A 13645-nucleotide genomic window follows, 5' to 3' on the forward strand; every position below is an offset into this window, starting at 1 on the left:
AAGGCCTGTTATTTAATCTCCAGTGTGCAAAGTGCAGGTAACAAACATTTTCATAAAAACCTAACTCACCTAGTTTCCACCTCTAACAGCACAGCTAAAGCAGACAGCCTGCCACAGAATATGCAGGAAGGAAACGTTAACCACCTTTAGAGCAGGAAAACGCTTAAATCAGGTTCTGCTGTGGTTGATTGAGTCCATGTATCTATACAGATTTATATTAGAAACCACTTGAAATTAATCTGTTGCTGGGAGACGAAACACTGATAATCCATGTACTTTGTCATTTCATGGATTGTTAATTAAGGACAAACCTTTAAGAATTCCCCTCCTTAACGACTGTGTAAAACCAGACCACTGCTGGTTCAGCATGCAGAGTTTTATAATAGACAAACAGTTCTTAAATTTTAGAGAAGGACGACCATGTAACTATGGTTCACTGTTCAAACACGCTCCAAGACTGCAACCTTTGGGCTCTGTGACCAATCGGAGCATTACTCACAGCCGTTCCACCCACAGGCTTGGCACTGAACGTTACACCTTCATAAATATCATTTGCTTTTTATCGAGTTGATAAAAGCCAGAATGTATTTATATAGAGCTTTTGTTTATTTTTCATAGCACAAGGCTGCTTCTTCCTCTTCCTTATGCGTTGTGCTTCATCTCACGGAGGAAGAAAGAAGGCTTAGTGACAAAAACTGGCTTCACAGAAGACTGAATACCATCGCTGAGGGCTTAATACGGGAAACCACAGCACCAATGGGCCTCCACCACACCAAGGACTCCAGAGTCAAAAAAGGCAATATATTAATGTTAGGACTTGATTATGCAGGAAAATCTACGCTATTGTACAGGTTAAAGCACAATGATGATTTTCTAACAATTCCAACAATTGGCTTTAACGTCGACATGATTGAAATGCAGAAAGATTTTACATTAACCTTTTGGGATGTTGGAGGACAACAAAAAATGAGGCAGCTTTGGGGTGACTTCATGGAAGATACAGATGGGCTTCTGTATGTTGTGGATAGTGCTGATAATCAACGGCTGGAAGAATCGAAGAAAGAACTTGAACGTGTTTTAAGGAGTGAATTTATAAAAAACGTACCAGTAGTTCTGCTAGCAAACAAGCAGGATTTGCCTGGAGCTTTGAATGCTGAGGAAGTTACCAGGAGATTCAACATGAAGAAGTACTGCAGTGACAGAAATTGGTATGTACAACCCTGCTGTGCCATCACGGGAGAAGGCTTGTCAGAAGCTCTCAAAAGAGTAACTGCATTTGCAAAAATACACAGGAAATCAAAGGATACTTCTACAATTTTTAAGCAAAATGAAAAACTTTAAGAATTTCTATCAAATTCTGGTGAATGTTAATTAATATACGTTGTTGCACAGACTAAATATGGACGTTCTTGGAGAAACTCTAAATAAATATTTATAAAGCACTTTCATATTGTTCTACGTACACATGCTTCTGATATACTATTCTGCAGTAATTTAATTATCAACAGCATGCTTGGGGTTATTCAACGCAGGAATGTGGCAGTTGGATGGTAAAAAAAGGCAGAGTTGAGCTTCTGAATTTCAGCAAGTGGAAACAAAATAGGTGAGCAATGCTTAAATGCTTAAGTGTCTTATCAAAAAGCTCAATAGCCAAGAAAAGGGGTTAATTCAGCAAGAAAAGCAAGGGATAAAATGTCATTTCAATGTTGTTGTGCTCTGCGGATGTATTTCTCATGTAAAAAAATACAGTTATTTTAGAGCTTGAACTCTTAGCTATGTACCTGTGAACTTATGAATCTGAAATACTTGTTTCAAATGTATGGAAAGTGCAAATGTACTGCGTTTTAGCACCTGTTCCTCCACACTGATTTTCACAATCGGGATCAAGTCTTCAAGACACAGAAAAAAACAATAGTTCACGTGTTATTTGTAAGGCGCAGCTTTGGTGTCACTTGGTTGATCCATGCACCCCAGTGCCCGGTGCTGTCGCAGAAGAGCAGGGATGCAGGCTGCTCCCTAAGTTTTTTATTGATCTTGAGGGACCGTGTCCTGCCTTTCCTGAAGCCACCTGAGATTGTTACTGGTAAATTTTGTCCTGGCAAAATCTGAAGTAAAAAGGAATCTTATTACTGCAGTTTTTAGAAACTTTTCTAAATGAACCTTTCCATTCAGATTTCCTGATTCATTAAAGTGTGAATTAGTATTCTCAATGCCATTAAGACAACAATAGATCGCTAACTAGAACAAGACTAATTGAATTGTATCAGCCATCAAAAACAGTTTAAATGCAAGGGCTAAAAAGTTAATAGAGCCTTCTCTTTTAAAAGCGAGAGAAAAGAGACCACCTAATTACTGGCTAAACACTCCCAGCAAATGCAGACTATTTATTTTTGCCTCCTTGGGCAAGTTGTGCAGAGCAGGGATGCTACAGTGGTTAGGATGATTGCTTAGGTAGCTGTACATTTTTTTTTCCTCTAAATGCACCACAATCTTTGACCACGGGCTAGTCACTTAATCCCTCTGTGCCATGGCAGGTCCTTGCCACTTACCCTCCCAAAAAAGTTGTGGCACAGGTCGGCTTGTGGGTGCCTTTCTCCTGTGACAAAAGCTACCTGCCCAGCAATTCACGAGACATTTACAGGTAGTTCTTATTAATAAAAAGCAGGAATTTCAAGTTATAGCAGGGTGAAGTAGAAGGCAGAACAGACATACTCTGTTGTTTCATGCATGTATTATTCAAAGATGAAAAGTCATCAGGTGCATTTGCTGAAATAGTAAACAAAGGAGGGTTTCTCAACAGCAGTTATTAATGTTGACAGTAAATACCGTGGGCTAGATCCTATGTCATGTTGAGACTACATTTCTAAATGGAGGGCAAGTATTCAGACTTGTCATTGCCCAGTCTGACAATTTAGGGTTAATACAAAATATCATCTGTCCACAAAAAGATAAAAAAATAGATAGTCTGCAACAGACTGAGAAATGGGAATGTTATTTTTCTAATCCCAATGATTCAATGTTAAATAATGTAGTATTTTAAATTAATACATTTATAAACATTTTGCATGTTACATATTTAATTCTCTTTAGTTTAATCTAATCCTGTATCTATTATAAATCTAAATCCAGTTCATTGGCCTCAGGACTTCCTCAGGGAGAAATACTCCTTGGGAGATTTAATGAGAAGGCACCAGGGTCTCTAATTGGACAAGAAGCAAGTTTTGAAGGGAGAAATATTGTATTATAACAGACTAGCTAATATAGCTAAAAAGTGAATAAGCTTGCAGGCACACAATTCCTTCTCCAGGTTATCAAATTAGATGAAATGATACTCACATTGATTTGAAGAATTCTTTTTCCACTATACTTCAAAGGAAGTAAAATTATTCCCTTTACTCTGCAGAATATCATGTATTAAATAATCGTTTTTCTAAGAGCCTGGTGTGCAAAATAAATATCACTTTGGCCATGTTATCTGTCCATCTAGACCCCTACTTTTCTGATAACTTTTCAGCCTTAAGTATCAATCAATTTGGACAAAAAAAAAGGATTCTCAAAGGAATTACATGCCTAAAAGTTTAGTGAAGAGCAGTGAGATAGAGAAAGGTGACCACACTGCTGCCCTCATTGAAGAGAAGGCTGATAAGGTACCAGAGACTAATCCCCTGGAAGATAAATGTTCCATTTTAGTCAGAAGAAAGCCAGCAAGCAGCCATAAATCCAGAGAACCCAGATTTAAATGGTTCTGCTGCTGCTGCTGGAGGTAGTTGCTTTCTTTTTTTCCTGTATTTTATGAATAAATAGCTTAATTGGAGGCTTCTTTAGGATGAGGAGTTAGCAGACAGAGAACTCACTATAACAAAACTTCCTTTTGTTTTCCCCCGTGCTTGAAGCAAAACATCTCCCTGAGCGCTCATCATGTTTTGTGAAGAGTCCCTAAAAGGCACCTTGTACAGGTAGGAAGATGCCGAAAACGTGGAACTTCTGGCCACATTTTGCAAGAGCAAAGAGCAGAGCATCCCTGCAGCAGCTTTGCGGCAGGCCCGCAGCCACGCGGGGGTCATCTTGGAGGAAGGCCACTTGTCACAGCGCTGGTAAGGAGCACAGCCCTGTGTCCCTGCCCTCACGTTTGGTTGGCGCCCCTGCCAGGCACCGTTTGGTTGGAAGCCTAGAAATTGCCTGACATCCGGTCCCATCATATATTACGTGTTAAAATCATAGAAAGCGAGTTTAAAAGGCATTCTACAACTCAATCCTGCTGCGGAGAGACTTAAAACTTTTAACTCCTTGGCTGAACAATATCATGAGCAGAATCACCTTTACGTTTCTCGTCAACACAAGGTGGAATTTTACTTGAGCTAAAAATACAATCCATTGTATTGAAAGCATCGTTCATTCCTGGACAATTGCCTGTTTTTGGTCAGATGACAGCTCTGTGAGAACTCATACAGGCCACTTACCAAAAAGTTTTAGGATTTTTGAATGGTTCAGGGTGCTTTGAGAAAGACATAAATCAGAATATGAAGAGTGCTGCCTTCCTCAGCAGTGGAACCAAGGCTGGAGTGGCATGGCCTGCAGCCTCACTGACAGCAGCAGATGCAGTGATCTGCAAGCTGAAACGTTTGCACAGGAGGAAAGGAAGCCATTGGGGAGTTTAAATCATGGTCAGCTGCTTATGTGGCTTCTGGTTCTGGAGCTTCTTTCACTAAATTTCCTAAGAAATCACACCTCAGTCACAAAATAGCGACAAACAGTCATAATCTAGTGTTTCTGGCACTTCTGATTCACGCATATTGGCAGTCTTGTGCAATCTCAATAAAAGCTGTAAAATCACTGTAGCTAAACTGGATGAGTCCTTCAGTGTCGGCTAATGTTTCCTACATGTGCTTGGCTGTACCTGTTTATTTCTGCTGACAGAGCAGGCATCCATGTATAAATTAATGGCATATATCAGAGATTTTGAAATACAGAGAGGGCAGGATCTGTGAGGCATGTTGTGTCCTGCCCCCATTTGAGGCTATCCACTGGACGTGTTTGGGTATGACAGTTTAAAAGCTGACAAATCTGGAGCATGGGGTTGGTCTTCCTGATCATTCACTGATAAGATGACTGCAGCATAAGCTCACGATGAGCTTTCTCAGTTTTGAAATAGCTGTTGTGGAACTAATAAGAATTCCAATAATAAGCCCAGTAAGTTTTAAGGCTGTTTTAAGGGAAGGCGGGGAGCAGCACAAGAGTCCATTGCATGCTTGGACAGTGACCACTGCACCCTTCCCTTGGACACAGCTCTCTCAGTAATTGAATACTCTGTGAATCAAACAAAAATGCAGGAACATATTCCTTTTGTATAGGAATACATGAGTGTTCACCTTAGTATAACGGATGCAGGGCAAAGCTTTTACAACACTGGGTAATGGGAGCTTTTACAGTTGTGAATTACTCAAAACGCCTCTGGTGCCACCTCCTCCTCCTTTCTGAAAATTAACTCAAACAATAGATTTTTCTATTTAAAACATAAGCTCTAAGCCCAGTACACCTAAAGACAGCAATTCTGAAGCACTGCATGTATATAAAAGCATTTTAAATGGGCTTTCTTGGCAAAGCACATCACCCATGCGAAGTTCTGTGCTGCAACAATTAGACTTCTTACATTTCAAATTAGCTCAAGCACTGCTATTCTACACTGAGCTCTGAAGCACAGACGTACAGATTCTAGATATATGCTTCAACAGATCACCGAGTCTAGATTAGTTAGGTCTCTGCAATTCAGGTTGTAAAGTCTTGAGGGTGGAGGCCCTATATATAAAACACGTACTACTGTACTGTAGGTTCTATTTGCAAATACATACCCATTAAACAGTATCATGTCTGAAAACACTTCTTTGAATATATATGATTTCAACACATTGTGCATTATCTTGGCCTCTACAATACCCCCCTTCTTAGCTGCGATGAATATTTTTGCAGTACTCACACTGGTCCATGGTCTATTTGCTGGGCAGTTTCACACGGTGCAGTATCTAATGTTTAGTCAGGCTGTCACCAGGGGACAGCTCCCCATGCCCTGTGTCCCCCCTGTGTCCCTTCCTCCTCCCCACTTACACGTTTGCAGCCGTGTGTGTCTGCACAGCAGAGCTGTTCTCACTTGCCCTCTCCTTCACTGATTTTCAGAATGGTCATGCTGGTTTCCATGGTCTTTTTTATTAGATTTTCATCGAGTGCTTTTGTGCTTGCTTTCCTGCTGGCTCTTTATACCTGGAAGCAATTGTCCACAAACATTTACAAAATCATTTGTTTTCCTTCAGCTCCTTCCTTATAGCGCTCCTTTCCCATGATGTATGCAACAATCCCGACTATAGTTGTTATATATTGTTACATGTTTTATGAGCAGGCCCCTAACTACATCTTCTCATGAGCATTCTTTTATTATTTCCTTGTACTCTCCCTCTTTTATTTATTTGTCGCCTTTTAGCCTCAGACTGTGCATTCTCTGGTGCAAAGATCACCTTATTGTTCTGTGCTTCATAAACTGATGAGAAAGGTTTCTAGATGTTATACTAGTGCTTAGAGCAACCCAAATCTCATAGAGTATCTGCTAAAATAAATAGTTTTGTGATCTTAAATTAATCATCTAGCTCTGAAACCTTTGCCTTGTGTGTTCTTTATTTTTAGAAAACACACCTGGGGAGTATGAGCAACTACCTCATTGATTTAGAGAAAGGCTAATCTCCCTAACAATTGTCCTTGACTGTTAAAGGGTAACTGTGCCTCAATCAATAGCTTGCAGTTACTTTATCTATGGCACACACATTAATCACTAAAGAACGTTAGTCTCTCAACATTTTCTTAGCGTTCATAATTCTAAAATTCTAATTTTGTTTAGGATCATCATAAATTTACGCAACAGACCCTGATCTCATTTTGATTCAGGAAAAAATGTATTGCATTTTGTAAACAAATGAGTGCTGACTCCTCATCTTTGTACAAGCCTGTCAGGTCTCATGCCCAGGGATCCACTGCTGGATTTTAGTAAGACAAAGAACCCTTAAAGACAATGTTATACAAATAACTGCCTGACTCCTAACGGTAATTTTAAACAATAACAATCCCAAGTGAGTATGAATAATTAAAATATGTAATATTATTGTATTACAATTAAATGTTATAGAAATCAAACACTGTAGTTAAAATTGTTTACAAAATAATAAAAAAGCATCCATTTAATCAACATAGGAAAATATTCATAGTTCTTAGACATCACCTATTTAGTAAATGCTATAAACCTATACTTCTTGAATATTAACATTTTCCAAGGAACCAGTGGGTTCACTGACCATTTAAAATATTTTATTCTCTACACTATGGGTATAGTAGGTATACAATTTTCTTTGTCAGATGGTATTAAAAAGTACCCACTAAATATTACAGAAAACTCAAACCAAATATGGATAATCCTTATCTAAATAATATCATAAAAAGTATATGTTTTAGTATTTCAGCTTGAGACATCTTGTGGCATATTAGATATATTGCAGTTAATAAATATTCGCATTGGTTTTCATTCCGTGTTAGGATGAATAATTCAAAATTATAGCATTCTGTGGAATAAAAGCTTCAAATTGTTTTCACTGGAATTCAAAGTTTCAGTGATGCCTACAATTAAATTCATCGGTTTTCCGGAATCTAGTTGTTTGATTTCCTTTCCACTTTAACTAACCACTTCCTTAACTAAACCAAATGCCTTATTCTAAATATTTAAGTGTCCAGAGCATAGGTCTAGGGCTTGGAAAACCTCGCACTTACTCCAGGCTTTGCAACTACCCTTCGTTATGTCCTTGAGTAACTCATATTCTCTCTGCCTCAGTTTTCCCATCTGTAGAGCAGGGATAATGGCCTTTTTTGTTATTGTTGTTTTGAATTCCTCTGAAAAAAAATAGTGCTGAATAGAAGATAAGTAGCATTATGACCCACAGTGGCAAAATTCTGCTTTATGGAAACTCAGGCTGGTTACCTTCGCTGGACTGTAAATTCCGTAACTCATACGACTCCAACACTCTTAAGAGCAATATAGGTCCTGCATTATTGGAGATGCCATCCTGCAGGGAAATCAGCCCCTATCAGTGACTCATGTCTGAGCTGATGTTTCTTTAAGGAATTGTGTTTCAACAGAAAAAGGCACTTTGATGCTTTATTCAACTTATCCAAACTAGTGCTGTTTGCAGTAACCTAAAATGTAAATATGCTAATTCAGCATGAACATCTATGCAATAAAATATTCAAAAAAAAAATTGAGGAAAGATTTCCCAAAAGACCAAATTATTTTGAAAAAATCATTCCTGACATTTTCCTACCCAATTCATTGGTACTTCAGTCTTTGATTAAATAAAAAAGAGACAACATTTTTCTAGTTGACCCATAGCTGAATCAGTACCTGCAGTTCCTCTGCTAGTAGCAACCCATCTTGAAGAAGCTTCTTATAGCGACAAAGGCACCACAGCACTAGGGCCTCTGACCTCCCCTTTTTCTTTTCTGAATTATCCCAGCCTACCCAGCACGGCCAACACTCTGTACAACTGACCTGCACGAGGCTGGAGTCTTCCCTCTGCAGCTCTGCCCCAGCTGGGGGGCAGCATTTCCTGGCACTCACACAGGTGTCCCTCCTCGGGCTGTCACACTCATGATCCTGGGATTGTCCTTATGGTGAGTCCTCACAGGAAGCTATTGCCACCACCATGGGATTCACTCCTCCTTTCCCCTCCTTTTCCTACCTTTAGTTTATACTAGAGGAAAATAAAGCAGAAAATAGCCATTTAAACATGTAGTAAATGCTACCCAATAATTTGCATTTTCTGCATTTACTTTATCCTACATTAAAATCATAATCTGGTGTGTGTGAAAGATGCTGTCCATTGCCAAAGACATAATGACTGCATGTGATATGTTCAGTATTTAACTGATGAGAAATCAAGTCTAGAAAATTGAAGACATCCCCCAAACTCCCTATGGACAATGAAAACAGAAGTAACTGCACCCACCAGACAGGCCTTTATATACCTTTAACTTACAGTGTTCTGATTCTGGTCAAAATTATTTTTCTCAACAAAAAAGAAAAAAAATAGGAAACGCTAGCATAAATATTTTAAAATTTACCCTGGATGTAATTAACTTTTATGCATTAAAATAGTTGGACATTTTGGAGGATACTTTACAGAAGATCTGCCTTCAGAAAAGTGTTGCTTTCCTAGGGTTAACAGGAAATACTTCCCAGTAAGTTTGTGAAACTTAATGGTTGCCCTCCTTTTTAGTAATTTTTCTTAGAAAATCATACCCTCTGTATCATTCTTTTCTATGCTTTCCTAATAGTTTTCAACTTTGGAGTAAACATCAATAAAATCTGACAAAGGTAGACAGCTCTTGAAGTTACTAAGACTCTAGATGTAATGCGAGAAAATCACATGGCCATTATTTCCCCCCTCCCCAAAAAGAAAAGCTGAAATAAGAATATTCCCCTGCATCAGATATCAGAAAATCAATGAGAACACAGAGACAAATCTCAAAAAATCTTCTAAAGAGCAGACCTTGTTAGGTCTTGTTAGGCCTGCTGCTATAAATCATTTTCTTCATTACATTATAACAAAGAGATATGCATAGTTAATATACTGTACCTCTCAATCTTGATCCTTCAGCCTTTTGAAAACCTCTATTTAGTTGCATATTTCAGTTTTCTTCCAAAATTAGCTTGAAATATAGCACTGACAACAGCAATCTGCATCCAGACATTTATGGTTTTTTGGCATAAAAAAATGCACCTTGGATTTCATGACATTTTATATGTAAATTCTGTCCACTGGCAGTGTTAACAGCCAGAAATAAGGTATCTTAAATTTTAGATATTCCCATTAAGTCTCTAGCTTTGTGATCTGATTAGTGTTCCTCCATGCAAATTGAAACTTATATTACCTAATACTTCACATTAGTATTTAATTATCTAAGCATATTATATATATATAAATTTTTAAAATACAGCTCTGAGGATCATTTTTTGCATTTGAAAGGCTAAAAAACTAAGGATAAGATGGCAAGTGGTAGGTTTTTATTGCAGACAGTGTTCAAGTAGGACAGTTTTCCAGTTTTCAGTCTTCCCAACCCTATCATCAGAGTACTAAATTTTCCTCTATTGTAAAACATTATGGACCTCCCCTAAGAACAAGCTAGAATCACAGAGAACTGTTTGCAACAGAAAATATTTTTTCTGAGTTACCGTCAGTGAAGCTACCAAAGGATAACTTTGTTCCAAGGGCTTCTTAAGAAGGATTTTTTTCTTTTTGGCATGGAAAAATATATTCCTGAATGTTGCCTGGAACACTGAAATGGCTCATTTCATCAACTATGTGCTCACTTTTGGTATTTAATAGGAATGTGTTCTGCTTGAAGGACAGAGTAGTTAATACAAAGAAATAAAAGTGCATCCTAAAGATCTGCAAATCCCTATTCTTAGGCTGTTTGTAGCTGATGGAGTTTGTGATCAACTCAAGCTCTTCTATCAAGAAACCTTTTGGCAAGGGTCATTTCCTGATCTATCAGGTTGTTTTTAAACACTCTGATCTAATGCATCAAAACAATACATATAGGCCAAAGTGCAGAAAATAAATCACCAATGTAAATTAACAAAAACCACAGGTTATAATAAATAGTTATATTAAATCAGAATAATCGAGGTTAGAGCTAGGCTCATGTACTATTTCAGAAACAGCTTTGAAACTGCGGAAATTTTAACAGGACTGCCTGCTGCTTAGTGTCTGCAGTCATGTGGGAGTCCTATGTTTATTTTCCAATCACAGGAGCAGATGTTCAGCTGATGTGAATCAGCAAACCGCCCCTGAAGTTGGAGGAACTACCTCTAATTTGCACCATCTGTTTTTGCAGTCTCTCCGTTTGAAGAAAGGATACTGTGCATTATCTTATAACTTATCACCCAGTAGCTTCCATAAAATGGAAAGAGAAAATAGCTACGGCTCTTTAACTAAAACAGCACTGCTCAGGATGAAGTGTTTTAAATTCAAACAGGCAACACGGGTGGAGGGAAGGAGATTCTCCAGGTACCTATGATATTTGGGGCCTAAATAAGAACAGGAAAAAAAGCTGGGTAAGGACCAGCGCTGAATGACTGAGAGCAATAAAACTAAATTGGCATAGTGACATCAACGGGCCTTTGACTTTACTAACATCTGATATGAGCCTGCACGGAGACTAAGTTCAAGAACATCTCTCTGTAATTTCAGTCTTGTACAACATGATTAAAGTGTTATAAATAGAAATATGTTGAGTCCCATGAAGTTTTGGGCATTTTAGCATACTTCTAACTATTTTTTTTCAATTATGTGCAGCTCATTACTTAGCAAATATGTTACAGTTCAGTATTAGCAACCACACTTCTACAATGTGTCTTTTTTTGAGTCTAAGTACAAAAACATAAATATGAAAAGGTATTTCTAGACACACAAGAAAAAAAAAAAGGTTAAATACAGTGCAACTAAGAGTTTGGAAAATAAAGGAGACACGCTCAGGAAACATCTCTTGAATACAGCAGAAGTGAACTGCGCAGTGTCCCACTCACAAGAGAAGGTCCCTCCTGAGAGAGTGAAGATGATGACAGCATGAAATCTACTGGATTTTTGGTAGTTGCTTCAAAACCTGACATACACTATTGCAAAGTGGCCTGAAACTGCGCAAAGAAAATGTAAGCAACTAGTTAAGAATCAGCTAACAGCAACAGCTCAGGAAAGAATGAGAATTCTGCATAAGCATTTTTTAAGAGAAAAAAAAATCATCTGGCTCAAGCAGTTCAAATGGGTAAAATAAGCAAAGAGCAGAAGAGAGAACTGAGAGGCTCACCGAAAAGCAAGTGCCGTACTAAAAGGTGACATCCTGGAGGTAGCAACTGCTTAGTGGCAGTTCCAAAAAAATGGAAAAATGGTTCTAACACATTGACGTAAGAGGAGACAAAATGGGAAAGTGGCATTCAGAGAATAAAAATCCATTTGGCTCCTATACTTAACCTTAAAACCCCACTGTATATTGCTAAAGTATGATTCAAGCTGGCTCCCCCGAAAGCAGCCGGCGGTTGTCGTCGCTTCAGTGACGTGCGTCTGAAATGTGAGGGTGGCATTTGCTGCTCATGACCTACTGCTGCACGGTATGACACTGCTCGCGCTCACGCGGAGGGTCCTGTGCTGACTTGCCTCTGCACTCATTATACCTCGCTCGGAAAACTCTACGAACATCTCCAGCTCTTTCTAAAAGGGGCTTTCTATACTAACAAGTTACAGCAGAGCACTTCGAAGAACAGTGAAAACAAGTGCACGAAAGCTTGAGCTGCTTGATGTGGCCCAAGAAAGCCCAAGGTGCTTTTTTAATTCATCCTTATCCTACTTAGTATATTTTCTGTAATTATGTTCTTTTTAAAGTAAATCCCCTGTTACACAGAAGTTGATCATTTGTTATTTATGTTGGTTTTGTATGTCTTATTTTGTGGAATGTTAATCATGGCTCATCCCAGTTTAAGTTTAGGAATTATTTTGATACGCGTGTTTCAGTGTCCAGCCAAGTGGAGTTGAATTCCAGACCTGGATGCTCTCTGCAAAATGAAAACAAGTAGCTGTGTTTGCATACCAGATGAAAGATTATTATAAAACATCCTACCAGCAATCCAGTGGTCCACTTTTTTTTTTTAATACTAGCTATTCCATTTTGAGTCTGAAAGGGCAGATAAGCCCCAGGATTAATGAGAATTTTTCTATGCGCAACACAAATCTTCTCAGCTCTGTGTATTTTTATACTGGGGAGATAGGTTTACTAGGTATGAAAAAGCATTCTCAGTTAACTCATTTTACATAATTGAATATTTAGAGGAAAATATATTACTAAATGTTTCAGTTCAATCCACGTAATTACTTTAAACAGATTATCAAGAAAACTTTATAACTAGACATTCTCTCACTGTTTAATCAGGTGCAAAAAATACAAATGAAAAAAATAAGTTACACTTTTGTAAATGTGAATTATTCATCTACATATACATATATGAATGCCAGTCAACTGTATAATGGTATTTTTTGGCTGAAGAAATAAAGTATATAAAAATATTTTGAGGTTCAATGTTTAGCTTTTGTTCAGACAAGCTTTCTAAAGCACAACTTTGATGCCAGACTGAGAGACTAAAGAGGTTTTAAAACGGCAAGTACTTCGAGTATTGCCTGTGCAAGGGAGCTTCCCAGACCATGCTGAGCTCTCACACTGGCACCTGCTCCAACCCCAAGGAAAAGGTGCTGGAAAAGAGAGGCTGCACGACTGCACAGCAGACAGTTTTGTGACAAGTAAAATATACTGCCCAGGGACATAGAGACCAGGGCGTAAGTTAGCTGGTTATGTCAGCATCTGAGATGAAGGAGGCTCATGCAATGATCTGGAATACTAAAATAGCAGAATCAGTTTTGCAGAAACTCTGTAGAAGACACACAAGCCACAATCCATACAAAAGGGATAGCAGTGGCTAAAAGGCACTTCAGATGTACATATTGTGCATATTTTGCAGAGATCCAGATGACCACAGCTGTAAGTCAGAATGTCCTCCCTATGTTACAGC

General features: G+C 38.4%; 1 protein-coding gene across 1 annotated transcript; it reads left to right on the forward strand.

Annotated features, from left to right (window-relative positions):
* Positions 1-741: 741 nt before the first annotated feature.
* Positions 742-1341, forward strand: ARL14 (ARF like GTPase 14). Its single transcript, XM_010211942.2, has one exon. It carries the CDS (start codon positions 757-759, stop codon positions 1339-1341), a length of 585 nt encoding a protein of 194 aa, XP_010210244.2. The 5' UTR covers positions 742-756.
* The last annotated feature ends 12304 nt before the right edge of the window (positions 1342-13645 follow it).

The sequence above is a fragment of the Tinamus guttatus genome, unplaced genomic scaffold, assembly GCF_059628265.1.
Source record: "Tinamus guttatus ecotype Peru unplaced genomic scaffold, ASM5962826v1 Tinamus_guttatus_pri_ptg000376l, whole genome shotgun sequence".
Classification (NCBI taxonomy): domain Eukaryota; kingdom Metazoa; phylum Chordata; class Aves; order Tinamiformes; family Tinamidae; genus Tinamus; species Tinamus guttatus.